Genomic DNA, 23,387 nt, shown 5'->3' with positions numbered 1-23,387 from the left:
GCGACTTGATTTGTTTAACAGGCGAGATGCCATCGCCGCACACCCCATGTGCACCTGACCTTACATTATTCCGAGGATGGTTACCGCCTCAACACGTAAACATTCATCCAGTACGCAGCATGTGCTGCTCCCTGTCCCGATTTCGGGCAACCACGGAAGATTCCAGAAATTTTACATCTCCAAAACGAAATCTACTCTTGAATTCTGTTCTGGATTCAATTTCAGAAAAAAAAAACTGTTTTGGATCTCTGCTCACAGAAGTAGCCGTCCTGGAAGCACCTGGAACGATGGGCGGCCAATCTTGACCTGGTACCGTGGATAGAAGTGGAGAGAGCGAGGGACATTTCCAGAAGGCTCTGGGTTTTCAGGCAGATGTGGTGACGAAGCACTGGGACACGTGACTGGAACGTGTTTGCCAGTTTGAGAGAGCCAAGCCTGGTGGTCTGAAAAAAAACTTGTGGTGAATGGAAGGCTTTCTCGTGATTTTCCGTTTCAAATTATAAGCTTTGAGAGTTAAATCATTTTATATTTGATCAAAATTATAGAGAAGATCACAAAGTTTATAGTACCAAATAGATATACTATGAAAATATATTTAATCATAATGAAAAAAATAATGGTACCTACTCCGTATTTGGTATCGTGTACTTTATTGTATAAATTTGATTAAACTTGACATCTTTTACTTAAAAAAATTGAAATAACACGGAGGGATTACTAGGATTTCTTTTCATTTGAAAAAACACACACGTGTTTACTGCAGAACACTCGATTGCAAGGGGTTGTGGACTTGTGGCCATAGCCTTGTCAATTGTCATGTGCGATGCAGAAGAAGACTGCCGAAAAAGAAGCTATCTATTTTTTTTTAAAAAAAAAGGAAGAAGAAGCTTTCCAGGAGACGTCCGCGTGATGGGGATGCATATGAGGCTGACGTGTGAACGGCGCCATTAGCATCGCGCTCGGAGGTTGGAATGGACGGCCATGGCGATCGCACGTAGCTCCGGAGCTAGCATCACCGAGACGGTTCGGACTTACGACAATCGATCGACGTCATCGAACGGTATTTACATGAAGAAGAAGAAAAGGGGCACGCTCCCTCGGCTGCAGCTTGCAGCACGCAGTTCCCTCTAAAAACAACTACGCAATTCTTACCCGCATGCTGCTGTTGGTTTTGTGTCGCAGCCAGCTGAGATCCTTGTCCATGAACAAGGGTTGAGAAGTTAGAACCTTCGATTCTCCGTACGCGAAGCTGACCGGATGCGATGGTGTCGTCAGACGGACACGAGTGAGTGACTCTGACTAACTCCGTCGCACTGCGAAAAGATGCATGCGGTCGAGAAAAATCTGCAGCTTCGGGACGTTGGAGCGGCGACTTTTCTTTCCTTTTGCTTAACGCGGGGATCGGTCGGACTAATTGATCCGGACGTCCCGACCGCCCGCTGTCGGTGATGCAACGCTTTCAGTCACTACTACAGTGCAGCCTGGCAAAGGTATTGTAACGGCGACAAGCCGACAATGACGAGCAAGAACAGGGTGGAAAATCGTATACTTATCAGTCAACTTATCAGCTACCGAATAGTATTTTTCTCTCATAATAAATCAGCTGTTTCAACTTTTCAGCCGGCTTATAAGTCCAACCTTTAGGACTGTTCCATTTCATATTTAGGACTGCTCCGCTCTAAGTTTTCTAGCTCCGCTCCGAATTTATCTTACCAAACACCTCCAGCTCCACTAGTACCCACTTCGGAAAAAATGTGAATCTAGAGGCTAACTTCAATGTTTTTCTGAAACTCCTCAAAGGGTGCTCCCAAAAAACTAGTTTCGTACTTTCTTTTGGAATTGGGTCGAAATTACCCCCCAATGTCACTGTTTACACATACCGCTTCGAGGAAAAAAAGAGCGCCCCCCTCCCCCGCGACGCCTCCTGTTCCGCCCCTGCCACCCACTCCCTCCCAATGTACGAAATAGCGGGCTATAGCGGTTGATGCTAGCTGCCGCTACAACAACGTTGTACTAATTAGTGGGCTATAGCAGTTGAGCACAGCTCTACGTTAAATCCCATAGCCCGCTATTTTGTACATTGCTCCCTCCCTATCGTGACTCCTCTGCTTCCAGCGCCGCCGCCATCTCCCCTTCCTCCAGTGTCCAAAAATAGACGGTATGGATGCTGAGGATGATCCTCAGCTCCCCAAGCATAGCATACCGGTGAGTACTCATCCGGCCGGATTGATTCTAACCTAAGCCCACGCCGCCTAAATAATTCTCGCCGCCAATGCCGCCCGTGCTGCAACCTTCGCCATCCGGACTCCATTCCACCCGCCGGCGCCCATGGGCGGTCGCGGCCTGGCCATGTGGGGACCGTCTCTCAGACATCCACACTTAAGCAATACAATGCCATGCCCTGGATCAGTATCTGGCACCAGCGTATATCGGAATATTCAGAGTAAGAAGCAGGGAAAAATAGAGGGAGTTATGGCGGTGTATCATCACCTTTAAAGAAAGTAAGCAACGATCAAGACGCAGCGGAAAGACGTAAACTGACTTCCTAGGCAACCTGACAAAATAAGCAAGATTGAGTACTTTACCAGAAGTACTCAGCAAGTATCTTAACGTAAAAAAGTCAATGACATGTAGGGTAAGTTTGATAAAGCGGAGGACATGTAGGGTAAGTTTGATAAAGCGGAGTTTATATGCAGAAAGTGGTTTATATGCAAAGTGTAACACCATATAGGTTTTTAAGGGGGTGATTATTATTATTATTATTATTAATGTTGTTTTGGCCCCGGAGGGGGAAATATGCCTCTCCTACCAGTTCCCAAGTTCCCATATTTTAAAGGCAGCGATCGTTAGGATCCTGCTTGTCTCGAGAGCACGGGCATCTGCCCCCAATTCTCTACTTTAAATATAGGAAGTGTGACTAATCAAAGAGAGCTTTAACCATGTGAGTTCATGACCGAGAACTGCGGCTATTCGAATAGATTAAGTAACTTGTAACAACCCTAGCCAAATTATCTTTGCTTAAGCTGAATAGGATGAGTAGGCACTAATCTAGCACTTGAAAGGTCAAAATTGCCTTTTAAGGAGTTTATTTTGGGGTCAACTCAAAACTTGAAATTTTAAATGGCAACTTAAATTTTTTTCAATCTAAGAGTTGTATAACTTTTCATTACAAACAATGTTTCTTATTTGCACTTTACCTAATTTGGAGAGGAAGAGGCTCAAAAACTAGATTTAAATTCAGGAGCAATTCAAACACATCTCCAAAATCACTAAGTCTTGAAAATACAGCTGATTAGAGTTGTTTAGCTTCGGTTATTTCAAATTCTATACCTGGACTTGAGTTGGAGCTTTTACAAAAGTTTTAGAGTAAACTTTGAAGAACAAGTTTAGCAATATGAGCCAGGACTAAATCACCCTAGAAATTGCTTAAACTCTAGTCTAAAGGCAGTAACAAATTCAAAAACAGCAAAGACAGCTCTAAGTCTAAACCAGTGAAAGTATGCAACTTGGCATGAAGATTTCTGACAAAATTTAAACAGGACTAGAGCTAAACCCTTTATAAAAGTTTGAGTCCTAAGTATGAAATACAACTTCACCCATTAGGCCTTGGTCAAGATCTCAATAGAAATTGTTTAAAATCGGATCCAAATTCGACTAAAATCTTCAAATCAGCCTGAGCTTGAAAATCTGCTAAGTCCCCCAAACCGGAGTTCCCACAAACTTTGGTCTTAAATAACTTTCAATTCAGCCCGAATTTATGCCTAATGTCTTTCTAGGATTTGTAGAGTGTAGTTTGAACTACAAGTTTTATATTTTGAGTTGGTAGAGTTTAAATTGAAAAACTTGCACAAATTTCACTCAAACCTCACCCTCTCGTGCTGCACATGCGCCGGATCGGGCAGATCGCGCTCGGCGCGTCACTTTGCTCCGTGTGGCGCCGCCCTATCAGCGCCCTCGCCTTGACCAACCGCGGCTAGGACAAGACCGGACGGGCACCACAGCTGGCCAACCGCGCAGTGAGCACATCCCTATCCTCTACGCGCTATCTTGCCTACCCAGTCGCGCGCCTTTGCCTTACTGCCTCCGCACGCTACCGCGCTCCACGTCGCCGCCACCCACCGGAGCACGCCGCCACGGCCAACCGCCGCACTGACTCGACCACACGGCGCCGTTGCTGGCCAATGCTCCCGCTCGGCAAAAGATAACCATTAGGCGCCAAATCATCTGCGGCCAATGGCCTGGAGATCCCCTGAAGCTCCGCACGGCTCCGCTCACCAACCATGGCTACCGGCCAATGGCACCGCCCGACTCTCCTCCCCCACTCCCCTCCGGCCATGTCTTGCACGTGCACTAGCTCCGCCTCGCTCCCTCGCACGCTCCCCGACCTATAAAAGGCATGTATGAGCCGCTAGAGCTTCCTACCGCGCGCCCGCTCCTCTGCTCCACCCGCCGCTGCGCAAGCTCACCGTCGGCAGACTCTTTTCGCGCAACACCACCGCCTGCCACCGCTTCCAAACGACTCCCCGCAGCCTCGCGAAGCTCCCAGCGTCGCTTGTTTCTCGCCGAAGCCCTCACCAGCACCAGAACGCTCAAGTTCCCTACCGCCGTCGCCCGAGCCTTCCCCACCGCCGTTCTTCACTGACGAGCCCGCTCCGCCGCCACCGCATGCACCGAACTTGCTCAAGGTGAGCTCACACACGCGCCTAAGCCATTCGTTCCCTCGATGGCGCAGTAGTTTGCCGGAATCTCGCCGGACTTGCCACCGGCCGCCGCGAGGGCATTTCTGTGAACCTTTAGTTTTGTTCGGGGACCTCTGCGTTAGTTTCAGGGACCTACCTAAGAGTGTTTGAAAAACCTTAGGGGCCTCGAGTAAAACTACCATACCTTTTCTGTTTTAAACCTTGAATAAATAACCTGAACTTTGAAAATGCATAACTTATTGTATAAAAACTAGAAAAATGTCAAACCAGTTTGTTGGAATCCTTAAGATGTGTAATTTCATAGAAAAATATTTTTACACATGTCACTGTTGTGTATTGTTCTCTAGGAATTATTTCTTGATTAAGCCATTAAATGCATAGTAAATCATAGAAAAATGGTAAAATAGCAAAACCACTTTTTCTAGGTTTGTATCAGTGAGCTTGAGCTTAGAAAATGATTAGGACCCCAATTTAGATGATTATGTCACTGTTTGGGATGTATCTTTGAAATCTAGTGAAGAACCTTCCTTTTTGCATAGTAAATAGAATAGGTTAGAGAAAAATGTGATACTTGAGTTGGATTACACATGAAACCTACTTGCTAGGAAAAATATGGTTCACTGCAAGAAACATGATGAAACATGCCTTTCTTTTTATGCAAAGTTAAATAGTAGAAAAATCTGGAAAATATATATCCTTCACCAAAAATCATGAAAAAATCACACAAGACTCTGCTCCACTCGTGTAGCGCACTTTTAAAAGTTCAGCAATAAACTCTCTGTGTAAATCAAGATAAAAATAGTTAAGTGCTTGCTACCTTAGGGTAATGAAATAATTTTATTGATTTCTGTAGTAATCCAATGAACCCCAATTTTTTACAACAGCCTAGTAATGGTATAAAGAAGTCATTATAAAATTTTCAACCCCATAGCACATCATATGCAACTGAAATGAATTATGGAAGTTAAAGCTAAGGAATGGAAATAGAAACAATTTAAATAGTAATAAGGGTAAAATGGTAATTTCAGAAGAGGAACAGAAAAATATTCAGAAACATGATAACTTTCCAATCTAGGGTCTAATAATCTTGTCACATATGTATGAACACAATCACTATCAAGATCGAGCTAAGTGCTTAAATTAGAAAACACTACAACTATGACGAAAGGACAGTAAGTGTCGGTCTAAATGTAGTCGGTCTCGAAATGAAGTTTAGTTTACCATAATATATGAAATTTCATTCAGACTTGTTAAATATGAAGCATTGAATTATCTGCATATGCATCACGTGTAGAAGTGAATCTCGCTGACGGGACTTACGAGCTTCACCCCGCGCAAGAAGACGAACCCCTGGTGGACCTGAATCACGTGGAGGTTGAACCCGCGCAAGACCAAGCTCCAGAAGACTCACTAACTATCTCTAAGATTGAAGGCAAGCCCCGGAGCATGTCCCCGCTTTCTAAACTTATGCAATAATGTTGATGCTTATGATTATGCATTTAAGTTATTAGGCGTTGTTTGGAAACTTAGATGCATGAAACTTAGTACTCTTGATCTGAACACTAGTATGATAACCTGAGTAGACGCTATGCTTAATAGGGCATGGTAAAAGTCGAGTGATTGCCTGTCACTCGCGAGCTATAGGAGTTGTATGTTTACTTATGTTACAACCATAAGGACGACGGACGGGGTTGGGCTTATTGTTTGGTACTTGGTGGTTTGCCCCGTCTATCTAAATGAAAAATGCTAAGGTCAAACCATGTCGGTGTTCATTATCAAGTATTTGAAAGTACTAATCTCATACCTAGTATGGGATGGGGAAGCCCAGTATCTGATTGAACTAGGACGTGGCTTATACTCCTACTGTCCCTGGGACGTAGTTCCCCTGGTGCATCATGTGGGTGCAAGTGCAGTCACAGTACGGCGTCGTCCGGGACTGTGGAGCCTTGTAGCCCAAGGGAAGTTTGGCCCTGACACATTCCTAGGGATTGATGGGAACGGCTGACAGATGAAGTGAACCCGGTGTGGTCCATGGGTGTCGTGAGGTTAGGTTCGCCATGTATGGTTAATAAATTCGATTCAAATCGTCTGCCTCTCATAGTTTGGGACTACTTGATCGCTATGCTGCACTGAGTAAGAAGTGGAACAGAATGATGATAATCTTGATGCTTGAACTTAATTGTTTAATCACCTTGCTTGACTAGATTAGGTGCTTACTTAGAATGGTAAGTGAATATAGAACCTGATGCTAAAACTTGAAAATAAGGATCAACTATTAGTCGCTTTTGGCAAAAATAAACACACAGCCAAAAAGTCTACATGTCTAGAAGTTGGTGAATTAGTAATCACCTGTCGGGTTAGTCTTGCTAAGTATTAGTTGCCCAGCCTTGCTTGTGGCTTACTTTTCAGGTTGTGTTGATTTTAATCAAGTGGCTGCTAGCTTCACTTGGCCTACCCAGCTCCCTCCGGGTTGGACGGTCGAGTAGAAACCATTCTCGGACGGCGAGGATCATGGTTTCTGATATCATAGTTGGCTTCGCTGTGATATCCTATATCGGCATTTAGCTTTTGCTTGATTTTACTTTTCCACTGTTTTAACACTCTGCAAACTTGTTTGAATTTCGAACTTATGATGTAATAAATTATGGAACCATGTTTAATCTAGTTGGACTGTTGTAATCTCTGGGACCCTCATTTTCGTGTGAGCATACTTTGTTCGATCCAAAATTAAGTGGTTTATCGGGTATAACCCGACGGACTGCCGAGTTAGGTTGATTAAAGTGTAAGTTTGCGTGTTAGGCGAAGTTAAATACACTTTAGCCAGGTTAATTCGGGGCCGTTCCACCACATAACTTTGCAGAGCCTTTACACTCTATCCATACGATCGGGTAGCCCATACCAAGGTCTTTTGGTGGTACTACCCTACGAGACCCGTACCCACCAGCGTCAATCTCTGAACGACATCCTCTAGCTCCATCCACGAATAACTCTGGGGCCTAAGCAGGGGCCATTCCATGTCCCGCTCAAGGACACAAACTCGGGAAAATAGATGCATCATATGTGATATACAATACCACCAGGCCACTCTTAACCTCAACCAATGACCCGTGCCAGCCGGACCTGGGACTCTGCAAAGGTCTTGCTCCAGTATATCCGTTACCCACCGTGGCTCCTTGGGATGGTTTACTAGATTTTGTAGTGGGGTGTGAATCAAGTCCTCACATAAGTAGGCACTCCCGAAGGCTATACCTTTTTAGCTCGTATTGTTGCACATATACACTGGAAAGACTTTCTCAATGAGTTGTTCCTTAAATGACCGAGGTAACGTTGGTTAGGGCCCTTTGCGGGGTTACCCAATTTACCTCGTACACTTTTTAGTTGGTTGCTAGTCAAGCTTTATAGTTCATTTCCTATAACATAACTCACATCTAAAAGGTAATAGATTGAATAGAAAATATGAAATTTATTAGGCCCTGGATACAAGACCATTCCTAGGGCTTTAGCAAGGAGGGAGAATAAGAGCTTGCTTTTAGGAATATGCCTAACCTTATATTTAGGAGGCTCATGGAATATGCAATATTACTTTACTATCTTGGTTAAATTTTAGTATTGCAAAGCGTAACATGAACAAGGGGTTGGTGTTAAGACTTGCCTTGCTTGTCGGTGTCAAAACCGAATTTTTTTTAGTGGATTACTAACTTTGATCCTTCGGGGAGAACTTAAGTTACTAATAAATAAAATAAATAAATAAGCAATCAATCACCAGTCAAAATAATCCAAAGTTTATTGCAAAGAATTTAAGGGGTGTTGTGAAGAGGGTTGGGCTATCAAAAACGACCTTTTCTAAGCTCCTAGGAAGGATTTGGAGATTGGACACGATTTCTAGTAGGATTTCTTATAGGTTTATTATATGGCTTTCTAGTTCTAAGGTTTTAGGATATGAGTTTAGGAAGGTGAATCTATGGATGTGTTTAGAGTATATTCCAATATTTTTAGGAATTTATTGGATATTTTTGGAGCTAAGGGATGTAAAAGGAGAAATTTAGGGTACACTAATGGGGCTTTTCTATTGGTTGAAAATGGTTTTATTTAGGGTTAAACCTTAGAGATGTAAAAATAGTTTAGATTGTTCTAATAGGTTTATGGTATCATCTAATATTTTTGGAAATTTTGGTGAAATTTTTGGATGAAAGGAATGGGCAGAATAACATTTTGTGTACATTCTGCCAGGTGAACCTAGCGTTATTAAGTTGTTCGTGTGGCTGACGTGTGGGGACAGGTCAACGCGGTCGGTGGGGCGCGTCGGGGGCTTACTGTGCTGTGCATCGGGTGGTGGACTCATGGACTAGGGTGCGGGCGAGTGTGTGGTCCACTGAACCATGCGCATGGGGAGGTGAGAGGCTGACGGGCGCGATGACGGGGCTGGCGGCGTGACGTGTGTGTGCGGCTGGTGGGTGGGTTTGGGTGCGAAGTGGCCCTGAGGGCTCGGGGTGGTGCGGTGAAGAGGGCGGGCTAGGCCTCGTGGTGGCTTAGGGTGTACGACGGCTGGAGTGGCTCGCCGGAGAGGGACGGCGGCACGGGAAGAAGGGGAGGCGTAGTTTGGGCAAGGTTTGGAGCCGTGTTAAGGCCTCGTGCATGACCCGGGTGAGAAGCCGCACACGTGGGCGAGCTTGGATTGGTCGGCAGGAAGTCGGAGCAACGCTAGCGGCTGGCCGGAGTTGGGCAGCATGACGGCTTAACGGGAAGGCAGCTAGAGAGAGGATTAGAGGGGGTGGGGAGCATTCGGGCAGCATGACTGAGCTACTTGGGAAGGTTTTTTGAGCAGCGTGACGGTCGGAACGGAGTGACGGTGAGCGGTGGTGGAAGTGGAAAATTCCTACAAGATGCCACCGTACCCATGTACAAGCAAAAGATGATTGTTGTGGCTACTATGGTCCTTCGCAATTATATCCGTGAATATGGAGGTGAAGACATTGACTTTGATCGGTTTGATCGTGATCTTAATTATATACCTACTATTCCGGAAGGTATAACAAATATTCAGTTTCTCACTTGGCATCCGACCGATCTATTTCAGAGCTAATGCTCCAACTATGGATGTATTTCGCGATGAGCTTCCCCCAGGGTTGCTACGGCTCTCACTCTAGCCAGAGAAGATGTCCAGCTATGGAGCATGGCTGGGGCTAAGGGCCTCAGCTCTTGGCTTCGTGGTCGTTTTTTTTCTTGTAAAAGGTGATTAGGATCTTAAGGTTCTAAGCGTGTGGGGTGTGTGTTCGGGTCTCTGTATGATTTTTTCTTCTCTTATTAATGTAATGATATGCAGCTCTCCTGCATGTTCGAGAAAAATAAGTTGGCCACCACCCTTTCGCTTGGAACTAGTTAATTTTAGGGTGATTGATTTTGTATTATCATTTGGTGTTACCTAGGAATATTATTTTTAATTGGAACAATGTTGTCTATGTTGTCCAATACGATAATCTTGCACGGAAAAAGATAAAACAATACGGCAACAGGTACTGTAGCAATATGAATACGATAATCTTGCATGGAAAAAGATAAAGCAATCGCGATGCTGTAAACAACGACTATTCCCACCCATTCATATATTTTTTTATGCTGGATTTGCACCTGATAGCCAAATATGCAAATATGTATATAGCTTCTTCTTTCTTTTTTTTTCTTTTTTTGAGTTGGCGAAGTGGAGCTATAATTTTTTTAGCGAGAGCAGTCACTAATTCGATGAATCGCTGCTGGCTTCGTACAGTAATTACTGAGTACTACTTCGCGTACGAAAAGGAAAAGGATGCCGCGGTGGGAGTGATTTTGGCCCAAAAGTAAAAGGAAGCCGAGGGTTGTGTTGTCTGCACCGCCTTTGGGCGGGCCGTTATTTTGGCCCGTATGGCATTTGGGGCCGAAGCAGAGGCCCGGAAAGAATGCTCCTTCCGCATTTCCCCCTGGGCCGTCATTAAACGCTGCGATCAACTCGGCCACATCCAGTCAGGATAAAAAGACATGTCCCGGCGCACGTTAGTTCAGCGTACAAGCGCGCGCAATGGCACATGAATATCGCTCTAGGCCGGAGACAGGGTCCAGGTCGCGTATCCAATACGGAGTGCTCCGTGCTCCCTGCCTCTTCTCCGTGCGAGGGAACGGCAGCCGCGGCCCTACTGCCATCACACCGGCCGACCGGCGGCAGTGGCACGGCACTCAGGTGGATTTCGGCCGGCCGCAACTCGCAGGTGAGCGCCGCGGTGTCGTCGGTGGCACGGGAAGGGCCCTTAACTTTGCCGGCCCGGCGAGTACCAGTGCCTGCCAAGCAGACAGTCGCTGGGCCCACGCCGCTCCCTCTCGTGCATACAATGAAACAAGTATACAACTAGTGCAAATCACCACACCAGGTACCAGGGCACCAACCATTGTCTCGCCGTGCTCACTCAGATCGATGGCAAAAGCCAGTAGTGGAGAAAAAGACAGAATACAAAGGACCATGTCATAATCTGTATTTTTTTTTACGGACGCTAAGAGAATTATCGAAATTTTATTAGAAGAGGAGAAATAAATAAAAAATATACAACTAGGGGCAAAAATAAAAAACACACAACACGATGAAATTAATCAAGTGCTCAGACATCTGCCTTCTGATCATGCCCCGGGATATAATGGTTTCAATGGTGTCTTTATCAAGAAATGCTTGAACATTATCAAGGAGGATTTTATTAGGCTTTGTATCAATTTTGCTTCAGGTAACTTGGAAATCTCTAGAATCAATGGTTCCCTGATCACCTTGATTCCTAAGAAGGATAACCCTAGACATGTAATGATTGCAGACCCATCTCTTTACTCAACTGCTCGCTTAAGTTTTTTGACCAAATTGTTGGCAAACAGATTGCAGAGAGTAAGTAATTCTTCAGGTGATTCATAACAACCAATATGGCTTCATAAAAAGGAGAACAATACAAGATTGTATGGCATAGGCTTTCCAATTTCTTCATATCAGCCGCAAATCTAAAAAAGAGATTGTGGTTCTTAAACTTGACTTTGAGAAGGCCTTCGATAAAGTTGAACATGAAGTTATCTTACAGGTTCTACAACATAAAGGTTTCTCTGATAAGTGAGTTTCATGGATTAGGGGCATTCTTTGCTCGGGTTCATCCTCGAGGTTGCTAAATAGAGTCCTTGGAAAACCTTTGAAATACAAGAGGAGCTTAGGCAAGGTGATCCTCCTATCTCCTATCCTCTTTGTGATAGCTACGGACCTTCTCCAGTCAGTTATTAATGACGCAGCTCAGAGAAATTTGCTTGGACATCCTCTTGGTCCAGACTTTGGTAGTGACTTCTCTATAGTGCAGTATGCTGATGACACTATGCTCATTCTCCCAGCTGAGGCAAAACAACTTCAGAAACTTAAGAGCATCTTGCAAGTCTTTGCATCTTACACATGTCTTAAGGTTAATTACATGATCCCAATTAATGTTGAGGAATCTAAGATGATGCTCCTAACATAGGCCTTTGGCTGTCATGTTGGTAAAATACCATTTACATATCTAAGCCTACCTCTTGGCACTACTAGGCCTATAGTGGTTGAATTCATGCCTATCCTGACAAGAACGAAGAGACGTCTCATGGGTATTTCTAGAATGCTTTCCTATGTAGGGAGATTACTTTTGGCTAACTCTATCTACTCAGCCTTGCCAACTTTCTACATGTGTACCCTTAAAATTCCTGTGGAGATAATTAAGAAGCTAGACAAATATAGAAAGCCATGTTTATGTTATGGTGGTGATTTATCCAAGAAAGGTGGCTGCCTTGTTGCATGGAAACATGCCTGCATAAGTAAAGAGGAAGGTGGCCTAGGTATTATCAACCTCATGACTCAAAACATTGCTCTCCTACTCAAGTTCCTCCACGAATTTTACAACAAGATGGATTAGCCTTGGGTACATTTAAATTGGAATTGTATTTACAAGAATGGAACTCCACCTCATGCTAGGTCCCAAGTGGGTTCTTTTTGGTGGAGGGTGTTGTCGCTTGTTATTGCCATCTTTTTAGTGCTATTTAAGTAGTGTTTTTCGACTACTTATTATACTAACTCGTCACTTGGCATCTAAAATAACTCCATATTCGCATGTGTCTTGTATTTTGGATCGTATTGCAAGATGATAGGAAATACATGCAAAATTGGATGATTTGCACAAAGCCCACCTAGAAGCACAAGCCCAAAGGAATCGAGCCCAGTTGAGGAAGTCCATGCGACCACCTAATGGATCATGTGTGCTTTCACAGCCCAACCCACAGTGAACGCCAGGCTAATGAGACTTAAGCATGAAGAAATAGGAGTTTTGGAAAGTTATCCACGAGATCAAGTCAACCCTAAAGATATTCGCGTAGCCCAAGACAGCATGATCTTTCGGTGCAAATTCGGAGACTTAAACGACCTCTAATGAAGAAAATTTGACTACCAAAGTTGTAGCCATCGTTGAGGGCTTCGATTTGAACATATGAAAAGCATAATTTCGATTATGAAACTAGAAGATATGACCCTCGAAATCCATGTTGTGCTGAGAAGTTCGAAACAGACATATTATCTCCCGTCGCTATTTTAGGACCTTAACTTCATTTCCAGGGAAAGAAATGAATACCAAAGTTGAAGATATTTTCATGCTATACACAATTTAGGCATCGGATTTACCCTATTTGGAGTTCAGACGTGGGAGATATGATGTTGGGAAGGAAGGGCTGCGTAAAAGAAAATTCTGGACGAGTCAGATTTTATAGAAATAAGGTTTGCTTAACTCTCAAGCAAGGAGCTCGTGCAAGGGAAGGTGAAGTACGTCCCAAGGCTTCCCAAGGGTATAAATATGATCCCTAGGCACCCTCAACGGAGACAATTCAGATTCGAAGCAGCAGAAGCCGAAGAACTTAGGGGACAACCATCTACAGAGAGCTGAGGGCCGTGTAGTTGTCCGAGGGCTAGCTTAGACTATGCTCTGGCCAGCGTGATCACCCTGCCTGGAAGATCCACGCCAGAGTTCTGGAGTTAGGATTCACAAATCACGTGTATGGCCTCGGTGGAGATCTTGTGATGAACAATTATTCATGGTGAAGGAATAGATGAGTTCCAATTCAATAACGATCCATATACGAGTTTGCTTATTCCAATCTATGGACGTAGTAGATTGCATAGGATATTCTTGTAGCCATGGTGACTAGAATTGCATGCATGATCTATCATAACAGTTAGGCATGTGCTTTATGTTCATGTCCTTAGACTGCTTGCACTGATAGGTAGGATCGTGACATGATCTAATACCATGTAAGGCGGGGGTTTTCGAGAACCAGACCCGAGGTGGTGGTTTAAAGATGCTTTGAAGGAGAACCATGTGTTTGTGTTGACACCGGTTTTGACCAGTCAACCAATGGTGAGAAGGTTCCAAGAGCCGATGGAATCAGGAGAAAGAGTCCGATACAAATATGACGTCTCCACCAAATATGGAAAAGCGTGGAGATTTATTTTAGTTAGTTTTTAGAATCATTGTAACAGTTCATGTCGTAACCGATTAGGACTTTAGCTTGCTCCAGGGTATAAATAAGCCCAGGGCGTTGTAATGGGAGAATCATCAATTCAATTAATACAACGTTTACTTTTTCCGGTGGCCTGTCGCCAAAATCCTAGGAGTAGGAATAGAGTAGAAACTGATGAGTTTTTTCTAGCGAGCAGGACTGCATCGGCTTCGATATCCGGTGAACTTTGCCGTCACCATCGACTTTTACGTTCTCGGTCAAGTCGGTGACGGTCTGATGGAGCACGACACCGCCGAGAGGCCTCGCTGTTTCCTTGTACGCCTTGCATCTCCATCTCAGAGGTTGCAGCATATCCATGGGATACATTAGCTGATTAGCATCAGCCCATGAGTAGGGCTTGAACCGTGTGAGCTATATATTGCCACGTCAACACCTCAGTTCGATCAGGCAGGAAGAAACACTCCGCAGCCCGCAGGCCAGCCGTTCGTTCTTCCAGCGTGCCGCCATTTACTGAACAATTTGCTTTGCCAAGAACACACTGGCGAGACAGAGGCCTAATTCATGCCTAGTACAGAACACCGGCTGACCACGCTTTGAACTCCGACAGAGGACTTCCCCCCGCGGACGCCTAGCCACGAGATGAGGTTCATGTTGACGATGAGGTTGAGGTGTTTAAAGTGAGATGACGCCATGACTGTCGTTAAATGGTGCGATCAACTTGGTGTTTGGAGTTTGGACAGGCAGGAAGATCAATGGATCACACATAGAGCATGTAGCCGAGTTCAGCCGTTCGCGTCCTTGGACCTGGAGCCAGGCAGCCAGCTAACAACTAATAAGAGATGTTGAGGCAAATCAGAGCATGTCCCGGCGCAGGTTAGTTCAATGAACAAGAGCGTGAAGCAGAACGCACGCGCACAGGACCACCGGGCAGCGGCACACGAATCGCTCTGGGCCAGAGATAGTCCTACCACTATAACAGCCAGCAGGGCACCGTGACGCTGTGTCGAACTCAAACCGAACACAAACGTTTTATCAAAAAAAAAAACGAACACAAACGCCAGTACAAAGCAAATGAGAATTCAACGGACCATGTCATAATCTGTATTAGCCAATCATCAGAATCAGAGGCGGAATGTGCACGGGCATTAACATCAATCTGGAGAATGTCTTTGTTACAGCTCCAGCCGCAGGGTCAGTACAACTTCAGCTTCAGCAATTCGTAAGCAATTCACCTTCACCTCAGCTCTCGGCCCTGGATGCGAGGCCGTGGGACGACTTGGCCAAGCAAAACAAAACATAGGGCTTGGCACGGCGCAGAAGGGGAACAAAATGGGGAATGAAAGGAAGCAAACAGGGGTTGCGATCTTCTCTTTCGAATTCCGAGGTTTCTTTGTTTCTTTTTCTTGGATGAGGCTGAAGTCAACGAGGTCAAAAATGGCATTGGCGGCTTCACGCGTCAGCTTCACGGTTGGTTAATGTCGACGGCATGGTCCGGATCTGGTGCTCCTCCATATCCTATGAACAGAACATCCTCTTCTGCACAAAGAAAGGGTTGGTGTTCAGCTTATAACAATTTATAGTGAGTAGTATGTAATTCAGTCCAGAGGATTGGCAAACGATGTTGTAACAAACAGTTTCCAGTACACGTACCCTAACTCTAGACGACTCCTGTACAGATTCCAGAGCCTCCACCAGTGACTTCTGCTTCGCCACCGTGGCATTCAACACCTGACATGCAATAAGCAATGTTAAATTTATGACTCAATGCACAAATAGTGAGCCGTCAGGAGAATAAGCTGCAATAAGAACAATCAGGTCAACTAAAAGCTAGATGGTGAAATAGCTCTAATGGTGCAGAGTTCATAAATGTGAGTATTCAAATGATCAATCACTATACTATGATAGTCGATACATTGCACAACCGAGATTTGCATAGCAAACTATAAGAACTTACTCTTTTGGTCCTCTCCAGGTCAGCCTCAACAGATTTGATCCGCTCGAATGAGCTCAACAGTACGAGTTCCTTATCTTCTGGGATCTGTGGTGGTTTCGTGGCAAGATGATTGCACAAGGACTCGAGATTGTCAAGACGCTGTAAGCAGGCGCACATCTCTTCATCACTGACGGTCCGAGGCCGTGGCTTCTCAGCTGCTTGGATTACTGGAGGAGCAGAACGATGGACGATCTCAAGCCTCCTCTCAGCTCTAGAGATGAAAAGCCGGATGAAGGAAAAGAGCTTGATCAAGGCTGTGACTACAAGTTTGATCATGTTTTCCCATCCCCTTGGAGCAATTGTACCATCCACATTAAGAGCATTGTTCCCTGCCAATCATTAAAAAGAAAAGGTTAGCGATGGCTGCTGCAGCGGCAGTAAAGAAAAGACAGGTTTGCTTCTTGAAGGTAAAGGTTCTTCTATGATGTACTGCATAATAAAATAAACTCAGATGGAGTGAATCATAGAAAGAAATCAAATGAAGCATATTATTAGAACCAGAGGTGCACAACAAATAAGCATAGCAAACTAGCATTAAAAATCATATACTCCGTTCTGCAATGAATTAAGTTTTTTTTTGGTAACTCAAGCAGTAGAACACATGAAAATTATTCACCAGGATATATTTATCAATGAAAGTCTAGCATGAATCAATTCAACACATTAAGTATACATCACAGCAAATGCGTGTCCTACATGAGGCCAACCATCTAAGCCACACTTCAGTCCTCTAGCCATATTATGTCAATGTTGACCATCTAAGCACCATCAAGTCCACTATCATTTACTAGTGTTTGGGAGGCCTGTGGTCCCGACTCCCAAGAATTAATGACTGGCAGTGTTCAGACAATAACAACTACTAATAATTCATGCAAATAGAAATTTCATGGTTGCGGAGCAATAACATAATATGAAATGAGAAAGTGGTACACAATCTTCAATGTCCTTACACTGTATAACATGTTAGCTAGCAATTATAGATTCAGAACTTATTTAACCAAAATGAGAGGAAAAGAAGATACCGAGATCATGAGGCCTAGTGTTGGTGGAAGATGGCCCAAAATTAGCCATTGGTTTCTGCACCATTTCATGAGTTCTTCGCACTCCGCGGTAAGATTCAGGAGCCATATCCGGGTGACCCTGATCGTCACAGCTGAAGTATGTTGCACAATCTGTGCCCTTTACCTACGGCAGAAATAAATACAAAACATCAATATGCTGAAAGGTACCATGTACACAATGAAACGGCACAAGAAATGCAGTCTGTAAGACTAAGAGAACAGGGAAAATCAAATCCAACAGTAAGAAAAGAGATAAGGATAAACTTACTTCCTCACGAACTGGAGTCAGGCAACCATAGTCAGAAACTTTTTGAAAGAATGATGGGCCAAAATCATCAATGTCAGATCCTGATTCAGCATTTGATGTATCACTTAACATGCCCTGCCACTGAAAGAGAGAAATATATTAGCTTAGAACAAGAATCCAGAGAAGCAATCTGCTTGCTGCAATAATCGAATGAAGAATGTCATTTACAAGCTTACTTTCAACTGTTCCAATCGAAAAGAAGAGCAGCTTCTTTCCTCCCCCTCAGAAACAGGTTTGATTTCCCGCACACATCCAGCTTCCAAGTTGTGTATCAGCTACAAATAATATATTTATCAGTACAAGGAAAAACAAGGACAACATATCAACCAAAATATATTCAGGTAAACACAATGCTCAAAATGGCACCTTCAATATGTAAGGATCATTCCAAGGCCCTTTGTTTGATCCAAGACAACCACCCTTATCGCTGCATGTGCATGAACCACCAAGGAACTCCGGCAACTCACTGAGAAAATAAAAGTATCAACAAAAGTCAAAAACTGAAGCTTCAAAATAACTTGAGAATCTGTTCAGATGAATGCATAGTTGTATTTATCTTTACCTCGAATCTATTACTTCAAGAAGCCTACTCTGGTAGTTCGAACCAAGAACCTACATACAGAAGAAAGAAACCTATGATTGTTATACCAAAACAGATGACCTCTAAGGATGGAACATAATTTCAAGAACTTACATGTATCTTGGATGAAGTTTTTGGGTCAAGGAAGCCCTTCACGCTGTTCCAGATCCACTTGAATCCACTGCCCGCATTCACGACGAACATTTGATGTAATGTCTGCATTTATCACAATAAACTTGAGTGGTTCACCGGGCCAAAATACTAACAACTGAATATCATTAAAAGTAAAGTTACCTCAGGATAATAGTCACTGTCAATCTTCTGCATTCGGTTAATAAGTTCCCTAGCAGTCTTGGAGAAATTCTTAAGGCCCTGTAGACAGCAAGCAAATTGAAGAGACAACAAAACAAGATCTGCATTCTGCAAGCACAGTTCAGAATGAAATCATTCACATACCACACCCTGGACGTCCAAGATGGTGGTGGTAGAGTCAATGTGCCTCTTAGCGGCCAATGTGCAGGCTGGGAATCTCTCCCTGAAGGCCCTCTCAAACTCCTGGACATGATACTTGATGTAGCGATCCGTCGAGGTAATGTTCATAAGCTTGTTCGGATCCACCTTCCCGAGCCTCTCGATGTACACCGGCCGGCCCTCACGGTCGACACCGTGGTAGCCCTGAGGGTAGTAGCGCAGCACGTCATCCAGTTCTTCGAACTCGAAATCCTGAAGACATGAACCCAGCAGCGAATTTAATCATCGGAAAAGAACCAAACAAATACTTACGAAAAACTACTAGTTCCCGGGTTTGTTTCGCAGTTCAAAGTGATCACCTCAAGGATCGTGTCCGCTCCGAATTCCTTCCTCCATTTCAGCATGTCTGCCCACATCTGCATAGCCTTCTCTGCGTCGAACTTCCTGGCTTTCAAGAACCTGCGGCAAGACATTTGTCTGGCATGTTTAGATCCTAGCATTTCACAAAAGCTATCCAAATAGAGGCAATGAACGGAAGCGGAGCTTTTTGTTCCGCGCAACAAGACCTGAGCATCATGTGGTAGTCGTCGTGTTTGTCGGGGAGGAGCCCGTGCGCGTTGAGGCGGTCGCGGAAGGCGGCGACGGCGCGCTCCTCCTCGGCGTCGCGGACGTCCTCGATGGAGATGGCCGCCGGCGGGAAGCGGAAGTCGACGCGCCGCCTCCCGCGCTTCTTGAGCGCGTGGATGGCCTTGCGCCGCAGCGAGCCGATCTTGCGGCGCCGCCGCTCGTCCTCCGAGTTGCCGTCGCACAGCGATATCTCGATGTCCTCCGCATGGCTCACTGCAGCAACACATTGGCACGGCGCCGCGTTAATCATCACAAAGCATCCCAAGAGAAAAACATGAAAACTTCAGAAACCAAGAACACGAACCCGTTCTCCCCCTTACCTGACATCTTCGTCGACAAATTTGCGTTCCACAATAGCTCAGCTCAGACGTCGCGCTCCAATGGCCACTCTTCAATCTCCACCCGCTGCAGGAGAAACACTCGGAATGATCAGTGCGCTGCAGCAGCCGTAAAAAAGAAGGCGCATTTGGTAGCGCGGCAGGGCGAACCCTGCGCCACAGATCTGAGCAGGAAGAAACGGAGCAGAGGACCAAATCTCGGGGCCAAAAAAAGATTGCAGTTTCCAGGACCTGAAGAAGAACCTGCATTGGTTACTACTAAAAGCAGCGTCGCCATAAATTCCACCCAGAGAAACAGCATGTATCAGCAGCGCCCCCTCATTTATTTCGGCGCAGGAACTCGGAGAGAATAAAAACGAAAGATCAAGCCTGACATGACAGCTCGAATCCGTCGCCAGAACCGAAAACAAACACACCAACGGCGAAGCTACTACCACCACTCCCACCCCGGAAACACCTCCGGTAAATCGTAGGTCAAAACAGATCCAGGAACCATGGAAAGACGAAAGCAAAACAAGGTAAATCTCTCACGGAAGAGCAAGAAACTCACATTTTTTTGTTTTGGAATCAATCAAGAATCTCGGCAGCTAGGGCAGGCGAGAGATTGGAGCTCTCTCTTTCCTCCCCTGCTCCCCCACCTCTCTCCTGTGCCTCTCTGTCTCCTCTCAGTTTGCTCCTTCTGCGGCTGGTAACTGGAAGGGGGAGGTGGGCACTGGCTCTCGGCTCCTATATAACCGTATTTTTATCCGCAGATCACAGTACAAAACCCTGTATGTACATGCATACGCGTACAGCCGTAGACGATCGAGACGATGTTGCTTTTGTTGCGGAGAGATGGGTACTCCTCCGTCCTCCGTGAGAGAGATGGGCCGAAGGAATGATTTTTATCGCCTGAAAACGTGGCGCGTTCGCTTTCCGGCGGATGAGGTGGACCTGGATTGTTTCTTCTTCAGATATATCTCCGCGCCCTTTTGGGATCGGGAGGATAGACTAGAGCCCCATTCCGGTGTTTAATGCCATCAAGATTCATGCGAAAATCTTGTACCAATAGGAGCTTGCAATTAAGGGCTTTGAACGGTTGCTGCAATTCCTGTGGATACATCCATGCCCAACTGGTAACCGTCTATCGGGTTTATTTTGGTTGTTAATCACTTTGATCATGCGCGTTACTATAGGAGTAGGAGTAGTAGTTTTATGTTGGTTTATGGATGGCATCCCCTTCATATATTGGAATCCAATATGACGAAATTTAAGATAAACCAACGGAGAGACACAAAGTTCTATGCAAAATATACTGCCATATTTAAAATTTATCGTTTAAGCTTAAACTTTTTCAAAAAAATGCAAGGGAACTTTTTTAAAAAAATGCTATAGTATATTAAAAAATTGTAAAGATCAACAATGTGAGATAAATGTTCCCCCCGAAGGTTTATCATGGAAAAGTTTAGTCATCCGTGCTTAAAATTTTATAATGTAGCATAAAAATGGTGCACACCGTACCATATAGACCATGACAATGCCTAAATCTTCACATACTCCCTCTTTGAAGTAATAGATGTATTTGAAATAGGAAAACATATTTCAAAGTAGATTTTTAGCTTTTAATTTCTCTTATAATACAATGTCAATTGCTAAAGACTCTATCATCTCAAAAAGTCTTCGAGTATAAATATATTGATGCAGATTTTTATACTAAGTATGCTTATAATTTAACTAATTATTAGTTAAAGTTTGCAAAGTTTGAATTTTTTTGTTCAAAATACGTCTATCATTTTTGAAAGGAGGGAGTATTTTGACTAGCAGTGAGAAGGCAAGAAGTGGTCAGCAAACTCATAATAATCCAAACAAAGGAGCCTAGCTCAGCTAAACCGGGTCTAAACATAACTCATTTTCTCCAACTACCAAAATTTATTAGTGTAATGTAATTGAGCTAGCTGATGTGCATGTCATAATCCAAAACGAGAAGGAGTCTAAATATGGTGACCCCGCAAGCATGAGTTTATGGCGAAATGCGTTCCTTGAAATGAACTACTGGCGATATTTTACAAGTCCTATTGCACAACATTATAACACTTGCTATTCACATTTGGGAGATGTGTAAATTCGAAAATCAAATAAAGCGAGTAACTAAAACTCCCACAGATACTACCGACTTATCTATAAAGTTTTCGAGCCGATGGGATCCATAATACAAATATGTTACTTTTGCGCAAAGTTGTGATAAGGTGATAGTGATTTTTCCCAGGCTCCCCAAATATAGATAGCATTGTTGATGAGAAACTTAGCATCCTTTTGTGTGACCACTATGGTTATCACATTGCCACCGTCCACCGGGTGACTTTTTTGTGATGGTAACACCCGACGAAGAAATCAAAGCTAATATATGTTTTCATGACATCGAGGACTGTAAATGTAAGGTATTGCATGGTTCATCGGTATGTCGATGTGTTCTAGTGCCCAATGCTCAATCCACCATGGCATGAAGTGGATCCAAAACCTCTTCTTTTTCTTTATTCAAAAAAGTAAAAGGAGTGGATCTAAAACTCTTCCTTAGGAGAGAAGGCCAATTAACAAATATTATAAAAGGAAGCGACTTTAGCGCTTTGCCGAAATAAAATTTGTCTCGAGAAGGTTCGTTCCCCACATGGCGATTCAGGTGGCAATTAGACCGGCGGCCGTCGCCGGCCACTTTGATGAGCCATGCCGCAAAGTTGAAGCAGCCGCACCACCATCATGGCGCTACAGCTCAGGAGGCCAGTGCTAATCACCGTCTCACAATATTAGCCGGTGGACAACAGTGATGTCATGTGATCCGGCCATCTTGCGTCTTATTGTCGCTTGTATGTGCTAGAGACCTAGAGTACGAAGCTATTGTTGTCAGTACAATGTACTATACGGTCTGATCACAAATAAAATACAGATTATTTTTTTTAAAAAAGTACTCCCTCCGTTTTTATCTATAAACGTCAAAATTTGTAATCTTTGATCAATAATTTAACTATTAATTTTTTATTTTTATAATGTAAATTTTATATGGTTGGATTTGTAATCAAATATACTCTTACAATGATTACAAGTTTACAAACATAAACAATATAAGATAAGATAAAATGAATGGTCAAAGTATTATTTAAAAGACTGTACCAAGTTATACCATGTCTTATAAACGCAGAAACCAGAAATTATTTTATTAAAAAAACAGAAATTAAGAAAAAAGGAAAACCAGAGAATGTCAAGAGCGTGCGTCGCTGCAGGTAGGTGAAGGAGAGCTCCGTGCGAGCTATCCGGCCTCTGTGCCTTTGTTAGGTGGCGCAAGCGCAACAGCGACCAGTAGCGCCACCTCTCGTTTTCGCAGGCCGGCACGAGACAGTCCTCGCGCACCACCAGCTCCTACCATCTGCACGGTCATGGACATTGCATTGCAACAAAGTAGGAGGCGAAATGCTAGACTCCCAGGGATAACAGTACAGTGCCACGGCAAAGTGGCAATTAATCTGACGTCTTCATCACAGGAAAGGTCTTTTTCTTCTCTGTGATTTCCTCTTTTTGCCAAAATTGGAGGAGGCAAGGCAAGAGGCACGGGACCGCGGGTGGACGGAAGTGGAAGCAGGGGCTACGAGAAAACGCCGCGCACGTATGCCGGTATGCGCATGCAAGCGAGAACAAAACGCATGGTTTAACAGTAGGAGATCGAGAAAGGTAGCGAGGTTGTGGACTTGTGGTACCAAGAGCATGGAAAAGCAGAAGGAACAGCATCATTTGGTCGTCAAAGAGCGTCCGTGTTCAGC

General features: G+C 44.3%; 1 protein-coding gene across 1 annotated transcript; it reads right to left on the bottom strand.

Moving 5' to 3' along the window:
* Window positions 1–15,294: 15,294 nt before the first annotated feature.
* LOC101785974 (phosphatidylinositol/phosphatidylcholine transfer protein SFH6) lies at window positions 15,295–20,439 on the bottom strand. The gene is made up of 15 exons (XM_004973746.4): window positions 20,150–20,439; window positions 19,582–19,666; window positions 19,201–19,474; window positions 18,994–19,093; window positions 18,620–18,886; window positions 18,458–18,535; window positions 18,278–18,379; window positions 18,146–18,195; window positions 17,950–18,049; window positions 17,760–17,858; window positions 17,545–17,664; window positions 17,238–17,400; window positions 16,177–16,544; window positions 15,873–15,950; window positions 15,295–15,758 (listed from the first exon to the last, which is right to left on the bottom strand). The coding sequence occupies exons 2-15, from the start codon at window positions 19,586–19,588 to the stop codon at window positions 15,738–15,740; spliced, it is 1,827 nt and encodes a 608-aa protein (XP_004973803.1). The 5' UTR covers window positions 19,589–19,666; window positions 20,150–20,439; the 3' UTR covers window positions 15,295–15,737.
* Between the last annotated feature and the right edge of the window lie 2,948 nt (window positions 20,440–23,387).

Source organism: Setaria italica, chromosome VI (assembly GCF_000263155.2).
Source record: "Setaria italica strain Yugu1 chromosome VI, Setaria_italica_v2.0, whole genome shotgun sequence".
Lineage (NCBI taxonomy): Eukaryota > Viridiplantae > Streptophyta > Magnoliopsida > Poales > Poaceae > Setaria > Setaria italica.
Note: the sequence above shows the minus strand (reverse complement) of the source record. Positions and strands in the feature narration are given on the sequence as shown.